At 49.4% G+C, this 22,615-nt stretch overlaps 1 protein-coding gene across 3 annotated transcripts; it reads left to right on the forward strand.

Moving 5' to 3' along the window:
- Positions 1-59: 59 nt before the first annotated feature.
- On the forward strand, positions 60-17,102 carry glrbb (glycine receptor, beta b). Of its 3 annotated transcripts, none has more exons than XM_066718002.1 (10): positions 60-375; positions 3,103-3,251; positions 4,472-4,578; positions 5,093-5,160; positions 9,487-9,713; positions 10,101-10,183; positions 10,315-10,455; positions 12,438-12,590; positions 14,278-14,585; positions 16,155-17,102. In XM_066718002.1, the coding sequence occupies exons 2-10, from the start codon at positions 3,130-3,132 to the stop codon at positions 16,446-16,448; spliced, it is 1,503 nt and encodes a 500-aa protein (XP_066574099.1). In that variant the 5' UTR covers positions 60-375; positions 3,103-3,129; the 3' UTR covers positions 16,449-17,102. The 3 variants fall into 3 exon arrangements, with proteins under 3 accessions (XP_066574099.1, XP_066574097.1, XP_066574100.1); XM_066718000.1 differs by having other exon boundaries at positions 61-351; XM_066718003.1 differs by having other exon boundaries at positions 61-351; positions 14,278-14,567.
- Positions 17,103-22,615: the final 5,513 nt, after the last annotated feature.

Raw genomic sequence — 22,615 nt, forward strand, 5'->3', positions numbered from 1 at the left:
GGGGGGCTGTAACACTAGAGGACACACAGCCCGTCTTATATAACCATCAGGCGAGCTGCGCTGCGCAGGCTGTCATCAATCTCGCTGCTCGGGAGCCACTGCGCATGCGCCAGGTGCTCTCAGACGCCATCTTGCGCATCCTGCGGCGGCTCGGTGCGGCTGCGGGGCTGCCTGTGTGTCGACGGTGCTGACGGCGGAGGATGCAGCGACAGATCCGCACACAGCGCGCTTAGGAGCTCCGAGACAGACACGGCGCCGCGGATGATGCCCGGCTCGCTGCGGTGTGTCCCCTGAGCGGTACTGCGGCGTTCACTGTCCATCTGCCTGGGTGCCAGGAAGACACGGTGCCTGGTGAGCGGAGCAGCACGCCCACTGGTGTGTGTGTGTGTGTGTGTGTGTGTGTGTGTGTGTGTGTGTGTGTGTGTGTGCGTGTGTGTGTGTGTGTGTGTGCTTGTTTCTTTGCACGGTTTGTTGTCTGCATCCCCCATCCCCTGTGTCCCCTAATCGCTGCATGATGGACGATGCTACCGATGCATCCTTCCCCAGCCCCATTTGTATTGATAATACTAATGCATTCAAATAAACATCTCTATGCATCCATCTTCCTATCTCCCCATTCCCTCTATTCGTGTGCGTAATAAACGAGATCCCAGACTGTTCAGTTGATTGAGCAGGACATCTGTGCAATGCCGGTGATAGCTCTATGTCTGTGTGAGGAGCCCGTACTCATTGTTGCACCAACACACACGAGTAGAAACACGCCGAGGTGCGCGCTGGTGGAAGTGCCACCCGTGGGGGGTCGCTGGTGACGTGTGTCGGTGACGTTGTCAGCTGTCAAGGCGCAGATGGCTGCTTTAATTTACGGTTTTGTTTTGCCAGCTTTTGCGAACCGTGCAAGGACACAGAGGCTGCAGTCTATACCAGAGCACCAGCCCAGTTCATCTGAATGCAGGGCCATGGCATGTCCAGATCTGTGTGCATTGTGATTGTGCGCTGTGCTGCCACTGTGGTTGCAGGGGGTAACGGTGGCATTGTGGGTATGTGACTGGGTGCTGATCGGTGTTGACAGGGTTCCTGTGCTCGTTAGAGGCCCTAAGTCTGAAGGCAGAGTTAATAAACCATATGCAGCGAATGTGAAGTCAAGCCTAGCTCTCAGCTGAGGTCGTCTTATTATTTTGGCTTGTTGTGTTCCTTCTTGCAGCTTTGTATTTGTTTCACAGTCTATATATTCTCTCTATCCCTCACACGCGCACACGCATACACACACTGCCAGTAAATGTGAAGGTGACACCTGTGAGTTTTAATGAATTCATAATGAAAGAGGGAAGCTACAACCAAATTCCACCATCTGACACAGTGTTACATATTCCAGCAATACAACCAGAGACATTGTGTGGCTGTAGAGGCTGTTTTAGAACATAAGAAAGTGTCCAGTCGAGAGGAGGCCATCCGCCCCGTCGTGCTCGTTTGGTGTCCATTAATAACTAAGTGATCAAGGATCCTATCCAGTCTGTTTTTGAATGATACCAAATTGTCTCTTCAGCCACATCGCTGGGAGTTTGTTCAGATTGTGACGCCTCTCTGTGTGAAGAAGTGTCTCCTGTTTTCTGTCTTGAATGCCTTGAAGCCCAATTTCCATTTGTGTCCCCGGGTGCGTGTGTCCCTGCTGATCTGGAAAAGCTCCTCTGGTTTGATGTGGTCGATGCCTTTCATGATTTTGAAGACTTGGATCAAGTCCCCACGTAGTCTCTTCTGTTCCAGGGTGAAAAGGTTCAGGTCCTCAGTCTCTCAGTAGGACTTTCCCTTCAGACCTGGAATAAGTCTGGTTGCTCTCCTCTGAACTGCCTCTAGAGCAGCGATATCTTTCTTGAAGTGTGGAGCCCAGAACTGTCCACAGTATCCAGATGAGCTCTAACTAGTGCATTGTACAGTCTGAACATCACTGCCCTTGTTCTTAATTCTACACTTTTGACAATATACCCTAGCATTGTGTTGGCCTTTTTTATTGCTTCCCCACATTGTTTGGATGGAGAAAGTGAGGAGTCCACGTAGACTCCTCACTGGCTCATTTGTGGCTTCTTCACAGCCATGCTTGTGGCCGAGTGTGTCCCTGGTTTATTGGGCTGCACGGGGCTTTAGAAGCGCTTCTCATTGTTAGCGGGGTCGAGGCTGAGGACCCTGTGTGGTGTGTGTGGAGGAGGTTCACGTGAAGGTAATGACATCGTAAATAAATAAATAAATAAATAAATAAATAAAGATCAATGTGGAGTGCAAACCACACACCACAGATGCAGAAAATGATGACAAAAGGTGTCTTTTAAAGAAAATTAGGCCTACGTAGATCTTTTCAATGTCTTTGCCTTCAGAAACGATCAATGCCTTTCAATCTCGCTCTCTCTACTCTCTCTGAAAGGGAATATTCAAACAGAGAGACTAAAGAGCTCTGCCCTGGCCAGGACTGAAACACTTATTTAGTGTCGTTTGAGTTACTCACGCTGGCCTCTCCCCCGTGTGAAATCTGAGCTGCTTCCCAAGGTGGTGGTTCTGCTTTGCCACTGCAGGCGCTGCCCAGAGGAACAGAGTGAGAAATTTACAATGCTTCGTGGTCGGGTCCCACAGGGCAGGACGCACTGATCAGGACGCCCCTGCTGTCATCGGCCCGTGCGTTCAGGGTGGGTCTCCTGTCTCTCTGCACCTGCGATGTCGGGTGATTCACCTGTGCAGTTTAATCACCGGGAAAAGGATCCATATAAAACCTCTGATGGGGATCATTTGTGAGAAAAGTGCTGTAAATATTATTATTATTAAAATATAGGAAACCTTTATTTGTAAGAGCTGCAGTGATGAACCAAAGCCTGGGATTGGTCCCTGGTGCGCTGTGTCGTTTGTCATGTGATTTGGCCCGGATTTTCCACAGTTGTCGAGGTGTTTACTGGTGAGTGAGGGGCTGGCACACTCGTGTTTATTAGTTACTGTCACACACACTCACAATGGTTTGCTAAAGCCCCCTCTCCCCATAAATTATCTTAAATTCAGATGGCTGCTCTGACTCTTTGGAGAGAGCGGTTCCTGGTGTAACACTGTCTCCCCGTGTCGTTGCAGCCGCCTCACAGCCTGGCCTGCTCCAAGATGAGGCTGCTGGCGTTCGCCGTCCTGCTCCTGCTCCTCGCCCTGTGGGTGGAAGACGGCTCGGCAAAAGAGAAGTCGTCCAAGAAGGGAAAAGGGAAACGCAAGCAACATCTCTGCCCATCGTAGGTCTTTTGGGTTATATAGTCTGTCGATGTCTGTATTTGGCTGTTTTGATGTCTCAGTGTCTTCTGGGATACAAGCGTTGTCAGTGTAACAGGCGGCGAGTTGCTGAATAAGACGCTGAGCTCATGACATCAGCTGTCATGCCGATCTGTGAGCTTCGAAACGACTTCATGCAAGTTGTGAATCCGAGGTTTCTGTTTGTGTTAATATCGGACTAGGCCAAGCCAGGAGAACATAAGAAAGTGTCCAATCAAGAGGAGCCCATTCGCCCCATCCCACTCATTTGGTGTCCATTAATAACTAAGTGATCAAGGATCCTATCCAGTCTGTTTTTGAATGTTCCCAAATTGTCTCTTCAGCCACATCGCTGGGGAGTTTGTTCAGATTGTGACGCCTCTCTGTGTGAAGAAGTGTCTCCTGTTTTCTGTCTTGAATGCCTTGAAGCCCAATTTCCATCTGTGTCCCGGGTGCGTGTGTCCCTGCTGATCTGGAAAAGCTCCTCTGGTTTGATGTGGTCAATGCCTTTCATGATTTTGAAGACTTGAATCAAGTCCCCATGTAGTCTCCTCTGTTCCAGGGTGAAAAGGTTCAAGTCCCTCAGTCTCTCAGTAGGACATTCCCTTCAAACTCAGTCCTGGAATAAGAATACTGGTTCCTGGCCAGAGTTAATGTTCTCAGGTTGTCAGGCTGTTCAAAAGTTTACTGGCCGGTAAATCCATTGAAAGGTATAAGGGAAGGGCTTTGATCAGCGAGACGGAGACTTTATACAGCTGGCCTTTGAGCCATCAAAGAGCCTGGCGGAGCTGGAGGGGTTGATAAGAGCAAGGTGTTTCTTCTCAGTCTCTGGCAGGACTTTTAAGGGAAAGCTTTTCCTGTCGGGACCCGGGAGGTGGGAGCGTTGTTTCTTCCCTGCCACCCATGTGGAACACTTTCGCTCGCTGTTGTGCCAAGTGTTACTGTGACCGGCAGACACGCATTGTGGCCGTTTAATTAACACACTAGGATTGGCTGCTCTTGGCCTGCTAGGAAATCCTAAACCACTCGAGGTCCTCTTAAGAGATAACCTTTTCCCAGGGTCTAGAAATGTGAGGGACGCTTTCAACGTGGGAATGGAAACCGGAGACTCTCTCCTTTCTGATTTCCCGGCTCAGCCTCATTAAGGCGTCTGCTAATAAATAATCATGATGATGATCTGGAGGTGTGTGTGTTAATCTTTCAGACAGCTGTCCCCTGAAGATCTAGCCAGGGTGCCTGTGAACTCCACCAGCAACATCTTGAACAGGTTGCTGGTCAGTTATGATCCCAGAATCCGGCCCAATTTCAAAGGTCAGTTTCGCATTTAATCTGTTTTGTGTTTCCTTTCATTATGTTATCAGCGCACTGGAAAATAAAATGTGTGTGTGTCTGTGAAAGCCCACTCTCCAGATTTCCAGCCTGCCAGAGCAAGGCCCCCGAGAGCGATGCACGAACACACAACGTGTTCTCCGTGGGCCGTGTGGGAATCTGTACACATGATACCTGTGGCCTTGGCGTTCCTCAGTTATTTATGGCATCATTAAAAAGTAATTCAGTGGGAGGCTGTAAAGAATAGCTCTGCTTAACCGTTGAGTTCTGATTAAAACCCTTCGTGTGAATTTATAAGGGCTGGAGCGAGAGACTGCTTAAACCCATATGGACAGCTCTCCACAGTATACGCTCATATAGTTTGTGTGTGCAAAGTTTATTTACCAGTGTCTTCCAGTTGCACTGCCCCAGTCCAGTGCAGTTTGCGTTGGCAGTGGAGAGACTACATGTATGGCCGTGAGTTCCTGACGTGGGTGACTGTTCTGACCTTTTCCAGGAATCCCGGTGGACGACAAGGTCAACATTTTCATCAACAGCTTCGGCTCGATTCAGGAAACCACTATGGTAAGAGCAAGTGTTTTTCTTATCAATCTGGCCAGGTGTAGCTGTGTAAGCATGCGTGTGCGTGTGTCTTTGGTGCTGTGGCCAACCCTCGTCCTTGGAGAGCCGTCTTCCAGTGGGGTTGGCCGGTCTCTTTCAGCACGTGACTGATTAAGCCCAACCATCGAGTCAATGAAGTAGTTGACGTGCTGGATAAAACCAGGCTCTCCCGATCTGACTGGTATTGTTCTCCGAATCCCCCTCGTGTTCTCAGAATCCCTGTGCATGTTCTCTCTGTGTTAGAAGTACTGTTCATCATGCCGAGGGGATTTTGCGTCAGGAAGTCATCAGGAGGATATTGTGCGTGACAGGAACTGCGTCTCGGCCGTGCTCTTACCATCTCTCCCCCGCGGTACAGGAATGAGCTGGAGCCCATTGACACTCAAGAGGTGGATTAATGGGGGACCCTTTCATTTAAACTGGTCACAATTATGTCATATTTTAAGCAGCAACAACAAGAGCTGCAAAATAATGAGAATAAAGCACCTCTTTCCCATGAAACAAGCCACTCAGGGCCCAGAATTTCTTGGTGACATATTTCCTTGTAGTGAATGCATTGTGGTCCAGTTGTTACAAACATACATCTATGTCCTATAAGTTGAGTCTAGGACACTGAAGGAATGAAGCAGAATAAAGCAGGTCGTTTGTAATCGACAGCTGGGGATTATTTTTACCTCACGATTATATCTATTAGTTCACTTCTATCCCAGGCACCTCAGGGATGCGCCCTTCTTCTAGACACAGTGCACAGGGGTATGAACTTTGTGCTTCATCTTGAGCAGAGCTGAAACTCGGTGTTCGGTGCAGCGCGTCGTCCCGCTCCTGTGTACGGGAGCGTAAAGCTGAGCTGGCTCTCAAGTGCGGCTCACAGCCTCTCTGCTGATGGGAGGTGGAGCGTGCCGCTGTGCCGTCACCGCGCGGTTCACCGTCCGTCCCCCCAGAGCCAGGGCTTCCTGTGCAGCTGGCTCCGGCACCGGGAGGAAACGATGCGCACGACGGGAAACGAAAGAAGTCAGGAGTGAAATGGGTGGACGAGAGCCCACAAGCCTGCCTGTGAGCTCCAGAAGAGGTTTTATTAAACCAGAGACGGATCAGTTTCGGTGTGTAGCTGATCTTCGTAAAGATCTCGCAGAGCTCCTTCCTAAAGATCCTCCAAAAAATAAAACGCAGGGGGCTGACTGTCTGAAAACTGTTGACATCATTCTCCATCTCCTCGTTCTCGCCCCGTCGCCTCTCTGTCATGACCTGCAGCAGGACGTGATGTTCAATGGAAGGAAAGTGAACAAAAGTGCTGAGTGATTAGTAACTGAAAGTATTCAAGTCTGTACCTCCCATCCAGCACTGACTAATTAAGGCTGGATGACCGCAGGTGGGGGAGGGGGGCAATCTCAGTTCCTGGGGGGTCTGCAGCCTCCTCTTGTTCCAGCCCAAGTTGCTCTAATTAGACGGTGAAGTGTGTTAACAGCGTCTCTCCAGGCTGTGTGGGTCTGTGCGTCTCCAGTCTGAGATGATAATAATAATAATGAACCTCTGAGAGAAGAATGAAGTCAATTTGGCAGCTCCGACAACGCGCAGGAGACTCGGTTGACTGTCGTATCGCAGGTCCGCTTGTAGACCACGGACCCTCGGAGACCCTCGCAGCATATTGAGATGCGTTGAGGGTGTTATTACTAATTCTCCCTGTGTCTACGATGTCTGAAAGCTGTGTGTGAATATCGAATATTGCCCGGAACACCATGGCATCAGGTGGTTTCTCTGTTTCTGGTATGTGCAGGATGTGTGTGTTGTGTCTGTGGGGCACAAAACCCCTTCCTGTGCTTACGTTTTGTGATATTTTAAGAAAAATGAAACGATATATAACAGCTGACCAAAGATTAATTCTGATATCGTTGTGGCTTGTTTCCAATATCAGGAAGCTGTAGTCAGAGCTCCTCTATCATGCACAACGTGCCCGTCCGGCCTGCTGGTCACAAACGCAGAGTGGGACTGGTAAAGAATAATGATCATGCCGTAGAGGACTCTGCATGGATCCTTAATCCAGTGTTGGCGCACAGCCTGAATGTGCAGGTGAAGGTGTGAGACACGGAGAGCACAGTGACTGTTTAGACGCCCCTCAGCGCCCCTGACCCGGGGGGTGGAGGGAGGCTTGTTTGAGGATTTTTGCATCAACCAAACAATGTATTGTGACAACACTGGGGTATCTATGCATCCCTGCATCTGAGTGACAATGCAAACCCTCACCCCACTTGTACTTATTACATATTCTCTGCAGCTGACTATTCGCACAGGAGGAGATTCATGGGTTTCTAATGTTGTTGAAATCAAAATGGTCCTTATTTGTGTGCGTGCGTGGCAGGCAGTTTTAGACATGTGAAGGAAGGTTAAAACCACAGTATAATACAGAAATTAAAACTAGAAACGAAGCAGAAAGCAACATGTTATGATATGAGCATCAGGCTTGTGGTTTCTGTTGCCAATGATATGTTTACTAATTGTGACATAAGGGGATTGTGTCGTTACGCCAATTTAATCTCATCGCTGCCGAGCAAGTAGAGCGTCAGCAGAGTTTTAATTACATTCGTCCCCTCCTTTAACACTAGAAGCGCCGACATTTTGAACTACCTACAAGCGCCAAAGCCGGTCATTGTAACCGACAGCTCTTTAACAGCTGTGATACGACAATCAAAGGCAAACCATCGTATAAAACTAAATCCAACATTTACATAGCACAAATGTATTTAAACTGAAATATGATCATAAAACATTAATATTATTGCTATTAATAACAACACACTTTTTTCTAAACACACACACTGCAGTCAAAACATGAATATCTATATCGCCTACAATAAGCAAAAAGCTCAAAACCGGCATACAATAAGAGAATGAAACAAGTGTAAACAAATATTGGAATAATGCTCAAAAACAATATTTTATAGTTCAAAAATAACTATTGCATTTATCAAAACATAATTGTGCACTAAAGTAAATCAACATCGTGTAAACTTTGTTACAACTGCTTTTATTCACTGTAGCTTTGTATTTCAATAGACTATTCACTATATATTTATTCTGCATACCTGACAGCTCGGGACAGTCCACACAGGACACGTTTCTGCACTTTCCCTGCAGGAGCTCGTCCCTCACACTGCATTTTGACAGCCTCGCCAGGTGACACTTTTACTCCACGAATATATAGCATCGCAATAAATGCTCCTCCGCTGATAATGTCCGTGAATCATTATGTTGGTGGATGTGCTGCGCTATTGCTCTCTGTACTGCAGTAGCATCGCGTATTGATCAGTGGAGTAAAAGCACTCGGTGCCATGTGGACCTGCGTTTCACTCGCAATGTTTTCACAGCACTGGAACCAAACCACGAATGATCTGTCATTCACAGTATCACTGATGCCCCTGAATCGGTCATGTTCATATACACGGCATGTCCAAAACCAGCTCTCTTCAATTTCTGTTTCCAATCCATGTGTATTTGCGGGTAATCACTTTATCGGTTAAATCAGACTACAGTTGTAAGAAAACACCTGTAATGCTGTACAATGTGTGTGTTTCTCACGCACATGTAAGACTGTAGACAGGTAGAGATCGCCACTGGAGCACCAGACTGACTGTATTGTAAAGGGCAGGCAGGATTATGCGTTATATTTGATTTATTATCTATTATAATGACCGGTCAAAATAACCCGATTTTGGCTATTTTAGGTAAATGTGTTTATAACTTGTTTATTTTTGCGTTTATGCAGCTAAAACGCAGTAGTCATGTTTAATACATATATTTAGGAAAAGTCACGAACGGGTATGTGCAGTGTATTTAGGAACACAGAGTCATTCAAATTTTAACAACCAAATCGGTCAAATTGACCGGCTCTGCGCTTCTAGTGTTAAAAGCCGTGCAGAGCGACTCCACACAAAGGCGCTTGTGTAGCTTGCGTTTCAGAAGAACAGGTCTGTGTGAGATCGCCATTCTCATTCTGCATCTGGGAAATGCAGAAACACTTACAATCCTGTGACGGCCGTTACTGATCGGCCTCCAGGGTTTGACATGTTGGGAATCCCTTTATGTTTTTAAACAATGTTTCTTGATGATAATGTCTATCTTCAGTACAATCCCCAGACCCACACACTCGAAGCTTCTGTCTTTGGGTGCATGTCAGTTACTGATTCTGTCTGTCCTGTTGTCCTCTCGCCGTGGCCACCTCCCGTGGGCAGCTTGTGTGGCACAGCCGCTCTCTCCTCCCTCAGTAAGTCAGTTTGCTCCCCTCCTCTCCCGCAGGACTACCGGGTCAACATTTTCCTGCGGCAGCGCTGGAACGACCCCCGGCTGCGGCTGCCCACCGACTTCAAGTCCGACGCCCTCACCGTCGACCCCAAGATGTTCAAGTGTCTGTGGAAGCCCGACCTGTTCTTCGCCAACGAGAAGAATGCCAACTTCCACGACGTGACACAGGAGAACATCCTGCTGTTCATCTACCGCAATGGGGATGTGCTCCTCAGCATGAGGTGAGGGCCTGTCTATGTCTGCGCGTGTGTGTCTGTGTCTGTCTCTCTCGGTGTGTCTGTGTCTGTGTCTGAAACCGCAGAAAGTATTGTCTAATACCAGAAGGACTGACAGGCAACAATTAGGGAAAGCAGCAGATTAACACGAATGGCTCTTAATTTTGCTCCAGTGCAGTTTTGTAGCTCTGTCTTTCTCACGCCATAGGAAGCAGCCGAGGGGCAAATATGTATTTTATGACGTGAAGGTTTGAAAAATAAGGACATTTAAAACCGTGACCCGTGTTTTTGCCGGCCGGCTCAGGCGTGACTTCATCTGTGGTGAAGTTACAGCTGCAGAGACGGCCGGTCGTGCTGGTGTGATTTTGCTGTCGTCTCTCTGTCCACGTTCAGGTTGTCCGTCACGCTCTCCTGCCCCCTGGACCTGACTCTGTTTCCCATGGATACGCAGCGCTGCAAGATGCAGCTGGAAAGCTGTGAGTATGAAGAGGCGAACCGGCTTCGCATCCTGGGCCTCGGCTGTAGTCAGCAGGGTGACTGATAGACAAGTACATAGTTCGTCTCGCGGTCACTCTGACTGTGTGTGTCTGTGTGTGTGTTCCTGTAGTTGGCTACACCACCGATGACCTGAGGTTCATCTGGCAGTCGGGAGACCCGGTCCAGATGGAGGAGATCGCGCTGCCCCAGTTCGATATTAAACAAGAGGACATTGAATATGGAAACTGCACAAAGTACTACAAAGGGACAGGTAGGTTCTCTTCTTTTCTTTCATGCACACACACTGAGGACATGATCGCTGCATTAGACTGACTCGTGTGGCAGACAATCATATTAAACCTGCGTAAATGAGTTTTGAGTTCTGAGTTGCTGTTGATGGGGCCTCACTGAGCTGGCACTGTGGCCCTGGCCCTTGTGGGTCTGCGGAGGCTGAGTCTGCAGAGTTGCATCAGTATATTTAGCCTCCATCTGTTCACTTTGTAACTCTTTCACATGGAGTTACAGAAGGGGATGAGTGCGTTGAGCTCGAGCAGCGAGGCGAGGAGGACATTCCTGCTTCTCACTGTTCCAGTGTTACTGGTGTTTTGCTGTTCTTTGTGTGTGTGTGTAGCCTGTATATAATACATTACAAGGTCAGTGTATATATTTGTTTTAATTTCAAACGCAGTGCTCAGTCAGGTTTAATGATGTCAGGCTTTGACGACCCAGTTCAGCCCGCTTCACGCCACGCCCGTATCGGGTTGTGTTGGTTCCTGTTCTCTGGCGGCTCGGTGCCAACGCTGCGAGCTGAGGAACGGGGCGATGCTGGAAATGCCTTGGTGCTCAGGGACTGAGCTCCTGTGCAGTAAAACCCCCCCAGTGTCCCCCAAGTCTGAGTTCATGTAAAGCCGTTTCGTTTTTTGGTGCCACGTGGAGTTGATCACGTTTATCTCTTGATTGTGTTTGACAGCAGCTTCACAGGGGGGAACAGTAACTAAGAGACAACCACGTCCTCCATTGACCCTGGCCTCGTCCCCAGTCAGGGACACAGGGACGGGGTTATGGCATAAATCGGTATTACAACGGTGGGCAAATAGTGAGGCTGCAAAAAAAGGGGCAGCTCCGCCCATTTCTCTCACTCGGATGCAAAGCGCTGGAAATGGAGGCGCTCGGTGCTGTCCAGGTTAGGATGCACTGCTCCTGCGCAGCCAGCCCCCATGGCTACACGGACTGTGACGCGACCCGAGCGGCTGCCATCGAGGGCATGGCCCAGCTCCATCGCTCGGCACGAGTATCGGCACTGTGCCGGAGACGAGGAGCATGGAGGACAGACTCGAAGGGAAAGGGTTGAAGGAATCGCTGAGCGGTATGTCCCTCGCTGGGGGCTCGGTGTGGAGGAGCCGCAGAGGGGGCAGGAAGAGAGAGAATGAGAGCGAGTGAGAAAGGAAGAATGAACAAAGTAAATTACAGTTAAACGATAATCCAGGCAGATGACAGCCGAAGAAAATTACATCAGACTGCATCACTATTACTCCAGCAGCGCCGACACCCATTGTCACGCGGCCAATTACTGTGCCTTCTCTTCTCGGCACGTTTCCCCATTCACATCGCCCCTCCTCTCCCCTCCTTTCAAGCACTCTGTCTCGGAGAGAAGGAGACGTCCACAGTGGGCCGATCTGTTCCCGAGCGTGAGAAGAGCACGGTGGCTCTGGTGAGATCGCATGCGGCAGGGGTTCGGGTTGAGGGGATGTTACCCGTGTGTCCGGACGCTTTGAAAGACACCCCTGTCTCTGAGAGGGACGCAACCAGAGCAGGACAGACCGGCTTCCTGTCCTGCGTGGATCGAACAACAGGCTCCTCTGTATTTCATCCCCCTGCTGTCCTGACCCCGGGGTCACCCCTCCATTAGGGTCACATTGATGAGGAACAATGGGGTCACAAAGACCCTTGCGAACATTACAACAGCAGTCCAGCAGCGCCACACACAATCCCACTGTAACGCTTGCTGTCCTGAGGCCGGCGCAGCTCAGCAGCCACTAGGAGTGCAAGTGAAGTGCAGCTGTCAGTTAAATCTGATCATGAGGAATGTAACAGGCGTTACAGTGCAGTATTGATGCCAGGCCGACGTCGTGGGTTTACAGCGCTCTGAGACGCAGCACACCCTGCCGGTCCTGTGTTCGCACATTTGTGTTGTTCTAGTTCCTCGCGGTTAATTGCTCTGTTCTTTGTGTTTGCTGCCTGGTCTCCTTGCAGGCTACTACACCTGCGTGGAGGTGATCTTCACACTGCGCCGGCAGGTGGGCTTCTACATGATGGGAGTCTACGCCCCCACGCTGCTGATCGTGGTCCTGTCCTGGCTCTCCTTCTGGATCAACCCCGACGCCAGCGCCGCCCGCGTGCCCCTAGGTAGCCCTCCGAAACCTCGGGCCCCGGCCGTGCCTGGACACGGAGGGATCCCCTGCCATCCGCGATGCGTGTGTGTCTCCATTCTCACCCCCCATCGCTGTCCCGCCCCCCAGCACCCCTCACCTCTTCACATGTCCGTCCTACCTCCTGCTGCCCCATCGCAACGTCACCGGTCCTCTGGTGGGAGGATATCATGACATCAGAGCTGTGTTGTTTGGCTTTCAGGTCAGTCACACCCTCTCTCAAGTCACAGGGACTCTCTTTTTTGTCCGTGTGGGTCCACGTGTGTGAGACCTCGTGTGTGGGTGAGTGTGGGTGAGTGTGGGGCTGCGTGAGACCATGTGGGTAAGTTTGAGTGAGTGTGGAGCTTTGTGAACCCGTGTGGGTGAGTGTGGGACCGTGTGAGACCATGTCAGTGAGTGTGGCACCGTGTGGGACCTCGTGGGTGAGTGTGGGACCTCGTGGGTGAGTGTGGGACCGCGTGGGTGAGTGTGGGACTGTGTGGGAACGTGTGACCCCATGTGGGTAAGTTTGAGTGAGTTTGGGACCGCGTGAGTGAGTGTGGGACCACGTGGGACCGCGTGGGTGAGTTTGAGTGAGTGTTGGACCGTGTTGGATCGTGTGGGACCATGTGAGTGAGTGTGGGACCGTGTGACCCCATGTGGGTAAGTTTGAGTGAGTGTGGGACCGTGTGAGTGAGTGTGGGGCCGTGTGGGTGAGTTTGAGTGAGTGTGGGACTGGGTGGGTGAGTGTGGGATCATGTGAGTGAGTGTGACCCTGTGTATGTGAGTGTGGGACCGTGTGAAACCATGTGAGTGAGTGTGGGACCGTGTGGGACCATGTGCGTGAGTGTGAGTGAGTGTGGGACCATGTGGGTGAGTGTGGGACCATTTGCATGAGTGTGAGACCATTTGCATGAGTGTGAGTGAGTGTGGGATCATGTGAGTGAATGTGGGACCGTATGAGACCATGTGAGTGAGTGTGTGATCATGTGGGTAAGTTTGAGTGAGTGTGGGTGAGTGACCCTGTGTGGGTGAGTGTGGGACCGTGTGAAACCATGTGAGTGAGTGTGGGACCATGTGGGACCATGTGCGTGTGTGTGAGTGAGTGTGGGACCATGTGGGTGAGTGTGGGACCATTTGCATGAGTGTGGGACCGCGTGGGTGAGTGTGGGATCATGTGAGTGAATGTGGGACCGTATGAGACCATGTGAGTGAGTGTGTGATCATGTGGGTAAATTTGAGTGAGTGTGGGACCGTGTGGGACCGTGTGGGTCCATGTGAGTGAGTGTGGGACCGCGTGGGTGAGTTTGAGTGAGTGTTGGACCGTGTGGGTGAGTGTGGGACCGCGTGGGTGAGTTTGAGTGAGTGTTGGACCATGTGGGTGAGTGTGGGACCGCGTGGGTGAGTTTGAGTGAGTGTTGGACCGTGTGGGTGAGTGTGGGACCGCGTGGGTGAGTTTGAGTGAGTGTTGGACCGTGTTGGACCGTGTTGGACTGCGTGGGTGAATGTTGGACTGTGTGGGTGTTTTTCTGTAAGTTTGCACAGCTGAAACAGAGATCTCCATAAACTCCTGTTTTATTAGTAACCATCTCCATTATCCTTAACAGTAAAATACATTAACGTGTGTGTGTGTGTGTGTGTACATATAGACACACGTGTATTAAGTTCTGTCTCTGCTGCTCCAGGAATCTTCTCCGTGCTGAGTTTGTCCTCCGAGTGCACGTCCCTGGCCTCCGAGCTGCCCAAGGTGTCCTACGTCAAAGCCATCGACATCTGGCTGATCGCCTGCCTGCTGTTCGGCTTCGCCTCGCTGGTGGAGTACGCCGTGGTGCAGGTGATGCTCAACAGCCCCAAGAGAATCGAGGCGGAGAAGGCCAAGATGGCGAGCAAGGAGCAGGCTGAGGGCAAGACCCCGGCCAAGAAGAACACGGTGAACGGCACGGGGGGGACCCCGGTGCACGTCAGCACTCTGCAGGTGTGCTCCGTCCCGCAGGTGTGAGGGGTTCAGACTGCCGTGTGTGTGTGGTTTGTATGTTAGATGCTGTGTTTTTAAACAGTCCAGAGGTCTTGGGTTGGCCTGTCTTGTCGTATGGTGCCACTAAGGTGCCGTTTTAAGGTGCTGTTCATGATCATGGCTGCCCAAAGTAAACCCCACACTGTAGGGGCTGTTAGAATGAGGTCGTATCGCAAAGGACTGTTCCCACAGAAAACAGGGGGAGAGATGGAGCGGATTACTAACCGAGACACAAATATGTACGAGTTTTCATGACAAGACTTTTTCCTGATACAGAACCAGTTTGTTTAAGGATTTATTACACTATGTAACACTTTTTTTGTTCCTGGGTAGTAAGTGTTATTTCCTAATTGCTTATGCCTCAAAAATATAGAAAATGGCTATTATTCCCTACAAACTTTGCTTTTCTGACCAGGACAGTGATATTTTGAATTTTACCTCTTTCCATTGAGAAAACAAGCCAATTTATGTCTTTTCATTCACATAAAGTAAAAAAACAACAACTTATTAATCCAAATTAACATGTATTTATACTAAAGGGAAAGGGAGCATAGGGGAAATCAAACAATACGAGTACTAATAACACAAGGCAAGTATTATGATAAAGGTTGTAAAGTGCTATTTTACACAAGAGTAAATGACTAAATTACAAGTAGAGTCTGTAAAGATGCGTCTTGAGTAAGCACCGGAATGAGGTCAAGGACTCTGCTGTTTTGACTTCGCTGGGAAGGTCGTTCCACCATTTAGGGGCCAGGGATGAGAAGGAGTGGCTCTGGAGGAAGGGGAAATGAAAGAGTCTTGTTTGAGCCCACTGTTCCAGAACATTCCAGGTCCACCGAGATGGCAGTGAAACAGGAATTGGCAAAGGGCTGTAACTGAGAGAGCGTCGCGCAGCACGAACTCTCCATTTCCCACGAGTGAATTAATACAGTGTGTGATACGATACAATAGAAATGGGAAAAATGGTCACAAGCGAGAAGCTCGCCGGTAGGCCAAGCTGCTAACCCCAGGATGCCATTTCTGTGTAAAAAAACAAAATCAAAAAGCTCTCGGGTGCCACTGCTGGTGTGACGATTCCACACATTTTCTATTCGATTTGCCTTTCAATAATAATGTCACGATTCGGGTAGCGTTTCCGATATATTTCTCTTCACACTCTTGTCTCCAAATGAGTAACATTTTTTGACAATAACTGAATGATTATTTTAGCTCTGCCAGCCAGGACATCAGCAGTAACGGTTTTATATTAACAGTGAATGCACAGCTGCCTCCTTATGCACAGTCTCTGAATTCTCCCTCTCCGTATTCCAGCGCTCGCGTCAATCGATTAAAACAGCTACACCCCTAATTATAATCGATTTATAATCCCCAAAAATGTAGAAAATGGAAATCTGGTTTGATGGTGATAGGAAAAGTGTTTGAAGACTGAACGACTGCACCGGCCACACTCTGTATCCGTGTGATGCCAGCCGCAGTGTTTGTGCATGTGTCTGACCGCTTGTTCTGCTCTGTCCCCCTCCTGTTCCGCACCTGTCCCGCCCTCCGCAGGTGGCCGAGACGCGGTGCAAGAAGGTGTGCACCTCCAAGTCCGACCTGCGCTCCAACGACTTCAGCATCGTGGGCTCCCTGCCACGCGACTTCGAGCTGTCCAACTACGACTGCTACGGCAAGCCCATCGAGGTGAGCAGCGCGCTCAAGGCGGCGGCCAAGAACAACAAGAAGCCGCCGCCGCCCAAGCCCGTCATCCCGTCCCAGGCCAAGCGCATCGACCTGTACGCCCGGGCTCTCTTCCCCTTCTCCTTCCTCTTCTTCAACGTCATCTACTGGTCGATATACTTGTGATGCCCGTCGCTGTGCCCAACCCCCCGGTCTCCTCACGCCGGGGTCCCTCTGTTCCCTTCCCTCTCCCCTCTGCGTGTGTAAAGCGGGCGGGTTGTCTGGCCTTGTGGGGGCTGTGTGATCAAGGAGGTCGCAACCCCCCAGCCGTGTATGTTTTGAATGACAGCATGACGTTGCCGTGTCCGTGCTCCTGCCACTCCCATGTAAATAGCTGTACAGACGACACGCTTCAGGAGAGCCGGGCGGAGAGCCGCGTACGAGTCCCAGTGTGAGGACGATCTGTAGTCTTATTTTCATCCAGAGTTTCGGATTCCATGCACGCTTAAATATATATAAGTACATATATATATAAATATAAATAGATATACATACGAATACAGGTCTATCTGAGTTATAGTTACTTTAGCAGAGTTGTTTTGCCGCCTCGCTCTCGTCTCCAGCCGGCGATGCCTGCGCTCCCTCGCAGACGCACACTGGGCAACGCGTCACGTCTGCGTCGGAGGAACCGGCGGTTCCTGTCTGTTGAGTTTCCAAAAATAATAAAGGTCAGATGACTTAAAAAAGACGAGCGCACCTTTCAAATACTCCTTTCTTTCTCTTTCTTTTTACTTTTAATAAAAGGTCCCATGACTTAATAAAAGCACCCTACCTTTTAAATGCTGTTTTTTATTCTTTCCTTTCTTCTTGGCATGAAAGACAGTCTGTTCTTCCCCATCTCTGTCCTCTCCAGTCCTGGGGGGTTTTGTTCCAGCCCATCTCTTTGTTCCTTAATTGGTCTAATTAAACAATTAATGGGATTAATTGAACCCTTCTCTCCAGACTTCTCTCCCAAATGTTCAGTGTTTAGAGTCCTCAACAAATTGTAAAGGTATTGACTATACAAATTTAAATAAGCCCATCTCAGAGTCTGGCACCCCATGTGTAGGGGCATCCTTGTGTGAACTGCTTTTCTCAGGGTTTCTCCTCATTGATGGTCTGTGTCCCTCAGTGATTGTGGAATCAGCTGCCCAGACCCAGTGGGGGGGGGGTGTGTGTGTGGGTAGCTGAGGGCAGGTTCCCCTCGTTCAGTTGAGGATACATCTCCCGGCTTCCACAAGTCTCGACTCCACGTCCCCGCTGTCCTCGAGCCCCGAGCGCCACCCGTGTCACCCACACCAGGCCCCACGGCTCCCCCGCGCCCCTGCATGTCAGAGCTGCAGACCCCCCCTCCCCTCGGCCGCCCCTCTGAGGCACGTCGTACAGTCTGGGGGTGTTCCAGTGACGAAGCTGATGCCGGCGGGGGGACAGACTGTGACAGCAGGGTGCTTAATAATACTACTACAAGTGAACATGTGTTACACTCGCTTATTAAGATGTCTCATTTACTTTGTTTCTTTTTCCTTCACATCAGGATAAGCGTCACACAGTCTGCGTGTCCTCCATGCCTCGGCCCTCATTAAAGTGTTCTCCCAGAGTCCTCGGCAGGGAAGCGATCGCTGGTGTGGACGGGCTAGACCTCCCGCCTCAGGGCCATTCAAGCTCTCCAGTGCCCTCTGCTGGAGACAGGGAGTGTTGCTGTGGTGCAAAATACTTTATCTTTTTAGTTTTACCATTTTATTCGATACACCCCCTCAATTCTTCAGAACCGCTTCGCTCCATCAGATCATGGACTCTACAAGGTGTGGAAAGCAATCCACAGGGCTGCCGGCCCAGGTCCAGTCCAGTGCTCCCCACAGTTGTGTCCAGTTGGCTGGTGGTGGATCTCGAATCTCTCACCATCTCATCCCACAGACGCTCAGTGGGATTGAGATGTGGTGACTGGACCAACCTAGCCTTGTGTCGCGAGGCACCGTCCTGCTGAAAACATCCAGCAGCAGATGGAGTTTCTATTTTGTGTCTTGCTGTCTGTGTTAGAGTCGTGTCAGCCTCTGGCCCAGCCTCTCTCCTGGACCGTCCCATTTCCCACCACAGGACCGTTGGCATGATGTTGTTGGGTGGTGGAATACGGGCTCATCTGGTGCCACTATCCAATTTGCTTAAATCGTTTGTCTTGTCCCTTCTCCCTTTGCATCGCACACACACACACAGTGCCCAGGTACCTGCCCACCGGCACAGTCTGAACACATGCTGCCCTCACTGACTGCCATCTATTTCAGGGAAAGGGAAGGTGTACCTAATAAACGGGCGGCTCCATGTATATCCAAAGAGTTGCATTTGAAGATTCTCTGTGGAATGAAGTCTTCGTAATTACCACCCAACACCATCTGCACCCCCCCCACCCGCATGTGATGTGAATTACAATGAAGGTCCACCAAAGTCCAGACCTCAGACAAGAGGAAGTCTTCCAACACGGCCTGCTGGTTTGGGCTTCTGTTCGACACTGTTCATGATCCAATCCAGGGGAACCGATCGTCCTCACTAAAGCTAAAGCTTGTACTTCAAAGATGAATGAGAAGTCAGTTTACACACACACACAATATAGAGAGAGAGAGAAAGAGAGGGGTGAGCCCTAGGTTATTCTCTGTGTGTCATTGTCTCTCTATGTCTGCTTTGGCAACATTTGTCATGTAGTCATCTTGCCATTAAAGCATCCTTGAATAGAATTGAGGGAATGAGAGAGAGGGAGCATTTGAGGGTTAGACTGATAGAGACAGAGGAAGAGGAATAGGCAAATACAGAGATCACAAGTTTGTGAGAGAGAGACCTGACTTCCACAGCGGTATCAAGCTGAATGTTGTAGATATCTCACCCCCGGGACTCTGGCGATGTGTCCTTTGCATTATAAACCCCCCATTTGCTTGGGGTCCCCTGCCTCCCTGTAGCAGCTGCTCCTGACGAGCCCCTTGGGCGTCCCATCCAGCAATGCAGTCTGTCTCCACTGTCTCCCATTCACCCCCCAGCCCTGTCTCTCACAGTTACACCGAGTGGTCAAGCGCCACCCCCTAGTGGCTGAGAGGAGGCGTTACGCTTCACTGCGTGATGGTCTGAGTTGGTAGCACGGCGGACCCTCCCCAGACACCTTTCTCTGCTTCACTGCCTCCAGGAGAACCTGTGTGTTTGTGTTTGGGAGCAGCGTCGTCTCAGGAAGCACTTTCTGCCCTGTCCCCCCCACACGGCCAGACAGACGATAACAGACCGTGTGGAACTGACCTCTAGTTTTTCATGTAGTAAGAGATCTGTTTACTTCCTTTCTATATCATAAAATATATATTTAACCTTTCACATAGTTCACTATAGAGGTACATATATTCAGTAGCACTGCATCCTGAATATGTGGTGAGGTGAAATTATGATCTTTCTCTCACTCTCTGTCTCGCTCCCCCTCTCTCTGTCTGCTGGTCTGTCACCAGGTGAGTCAGTTTCCCTAATTTCTTCACACACAAACACACTCTCACACACACACACAGGGGGCTGATTAACCGACTCCTGCAGCTGTTTCTCGTCTTCAAAGGAGCGTTTCAAACCGCAGTGAGATGTATTTATTTTTCCCTTTTTTAAACACAATGTTTAAAGCCGCGCTCCCTGGGTGATGCCACTGAATAAACAAGACACGTCTGCTCTTATTCCTCAGCCTTACAGCCCTGTCCAACATGCAACCACCAATTACAGCCATTGGATTATAGTGTTTCTCTTTCCTTTTTAGCACAGAGGGACCTGTCATTGCCCACGAGACATGACTACACGTCCGGCTCCGAAGTATATATATTAAAGATTAAAACAACATGAAATTGTCATGCTACAATCATGAGTAGCAATGCAAGATAAGGAATGAGTTTGATTTGTATTCAGGGCCCCATTTAGGTGCAAAATGAATGTATTCTGAATGATTGTGATCAGACTGGCTTGCAATTAAACTTGAAATGGCAAAGTGAGTTCCACCGAGGCATGGCCTGTGTTGGTCAAGACTCATCTGAACACGTCCTGGTCCCCAGCTTGGATACGAAACCCAGAATTACGTCCTGATCTGTAATTAGTATCTGTTGAGATTATGACAAACAGTAATCATTTAGTTATTTTTTATTTGAGCTTATTTTCACCACTCCACACTTATACAAGGCAGTGTTGATATTGTTGCATGGCATGTTATGCAATTTATTAGTTATTGTTAAGATTACAAACAACATCCCAAACCATCCTTGTCCTTGAGAAACCTTGTCTTATCCGACACAGAATAGAGCACATCGAAGAGAGGTCGGATTCCCAGTGATGTTGTACTCAGCGTTGGTAAGAATGGGACTTTAAATGGATCCACACCTTAAATTGGCCAATTGACACATTTCTGCAGATCTCATCATACTGAACTATGCAGAGGAGTAAAATTTGTGTTTACTCTCATTTTCACTCTGGCACTCTTGTGTCTGAGAAAGAACAGCTGTAAGGATGAAATCTGTCCACCCTATAGACATGACAACATCCGATTGCCTGTACACCCCTCAGACACACAGACTCTGATTTCTTAAGAACATAGGAAAATGTCCAATCGAAAGGAGGCCATTCGCCCCATCGTGCTCGTTTGGTGTCCATTAATAACTAAGTGATCAAGGTTCCTATCCAGCTTGTTTTTGAATGTTCCCAAATTGTCTCTTCAGCCACATCGCTGGGGAGTTTGTTCAGATTGTGACGCCTCTCTGTGTGAAGAAGTGTCTCCTGTTTTCTGTCTTGAATGCCTTGAAGCCCAATTTCCATTTGTGTCCCCGGGTGCGTGTGTCCCTGCTGATCTGGAAAAGCTCCTCTGGTTTGATGTGGTCGATCCCTTTCATGATTTTGAAGACTTGAATCAAGTCCCCACGTAGTCTCCTCTGTTCCAGGGTGAAAAGGTTCAGTTCCTCAGTCTCTCAGTAGGACATTCCCTTCAGACCTAGAATAAGTCTGGAATGACTCTGAAGTGTGAAGTGTGGTGCCCAGAACCATCATCCCTTATCCCATGGCCAAGCAGCACCTCCTGACTCCCACAGATATTGAAGAAGAGAGCACACCATTGAGACAGAGCAAGGCCTGGTCTTAGTGATGTACACGGCTTTGCTAGGGACCCAAATTCAGAAGCAAACATCGGGCTGTAGGACAATGACAATGAAGGGAAACTTGTAGGGAATCAGGCTGCAAGGAATCTCCAAAGTACTCTGAGGCCAAAACCACAGATCTCTCCTTTTTATATTATTTCCTGACAATGAATTCATCCGTACAGACAAAGGTGATAACAGCGCAATCAGAGCAGAAACCATGCATATTCAAAGCAGAGCCATTTTCGATGACAGATTCTGCAGTTGCGGCTGCAAGAGGAAAATCAGTCCAGGTCCCCCTGACGTTCGCTGCTGCAGAAGCTGAGTGGAAAGTGTCCCCGGTGGTGAGGAGCTTCTCAAGTATGCTTTAATGAACGACGTTGAGGCCACTTTCAGAGGAGCTGCCACAGACCCTGCTGCAGTACGGAAAGTGACATTTGTTGCCCTGTAAACACAGCTCTCGATAATTAAGGGTGTGGGGGGGGCTGGCATGATCATGGTAGTTCAATTCAAACTGCCTCTCTTAATTACATCATTACATTCCCCTTGTTATTCAAAGAGCTGTGTGTCTTTGTTGTCAACCAACATGCCTGGTGTTGTGATCCCGGGCTGGAACGGCCGTCCTGTCGCTCTCTCCTGTGGACCTTGCAGAGTTCAGGTTCCCTAGGAAAGAATAACATTTACTCTGTGGAAAATAAAGCACTTGTTTCTCCCCCACACGTGCCTATAGTTTCCTAAACCCCACCTGAGGGCCCCAGACACTGTGTCAAACCCCACATGGCATCACAATTTACTGTAGTAGAACGTTTTTAAATCACTTGACAAAGTACTCAGAACTCAGCTCAGTCCATGGACAGTAAACCAGCCGACAAGCCAGTGTAAATAATCTAGCAACCAACACCAGAGTGCAGCCCTGTGTGACCATCTCTGCATCTAACGCCGGTGCCTGATGCCACGTACCTCTGCCAAGCAGGACCGGCACAGTATTGTCACGATACATTCGCAGTTAACAGTCTGTATGTGACACGTGATCATCTCTCTCATGCCAAGAAATAACAGCTGAATGAACAGTTCTAGAGCGGCTACTCGTTGATGGTATTCCTGGATTTTTCTAATCTTTCCTTGTCTCTGTGACTGACCTCCTCTTCCCTCCATCCCCAACTCCACCACACCAAAAGAAAAACCTAAAAC

Source organism: Amia ocellicauda, chromosome 12, assembly GCF_036373705.1.
Source record: "Amia ocellicauda isolate fAmiCal2 chromosome 12, fAmiCal2.hap1, whole genome shotgun sequence".
Lineage (NCBI taxonomy): Eukaryota > Metazoa > Chordata > Actinopteri > Amiiformes > Amiidae > Amia > Amia ocellicauda.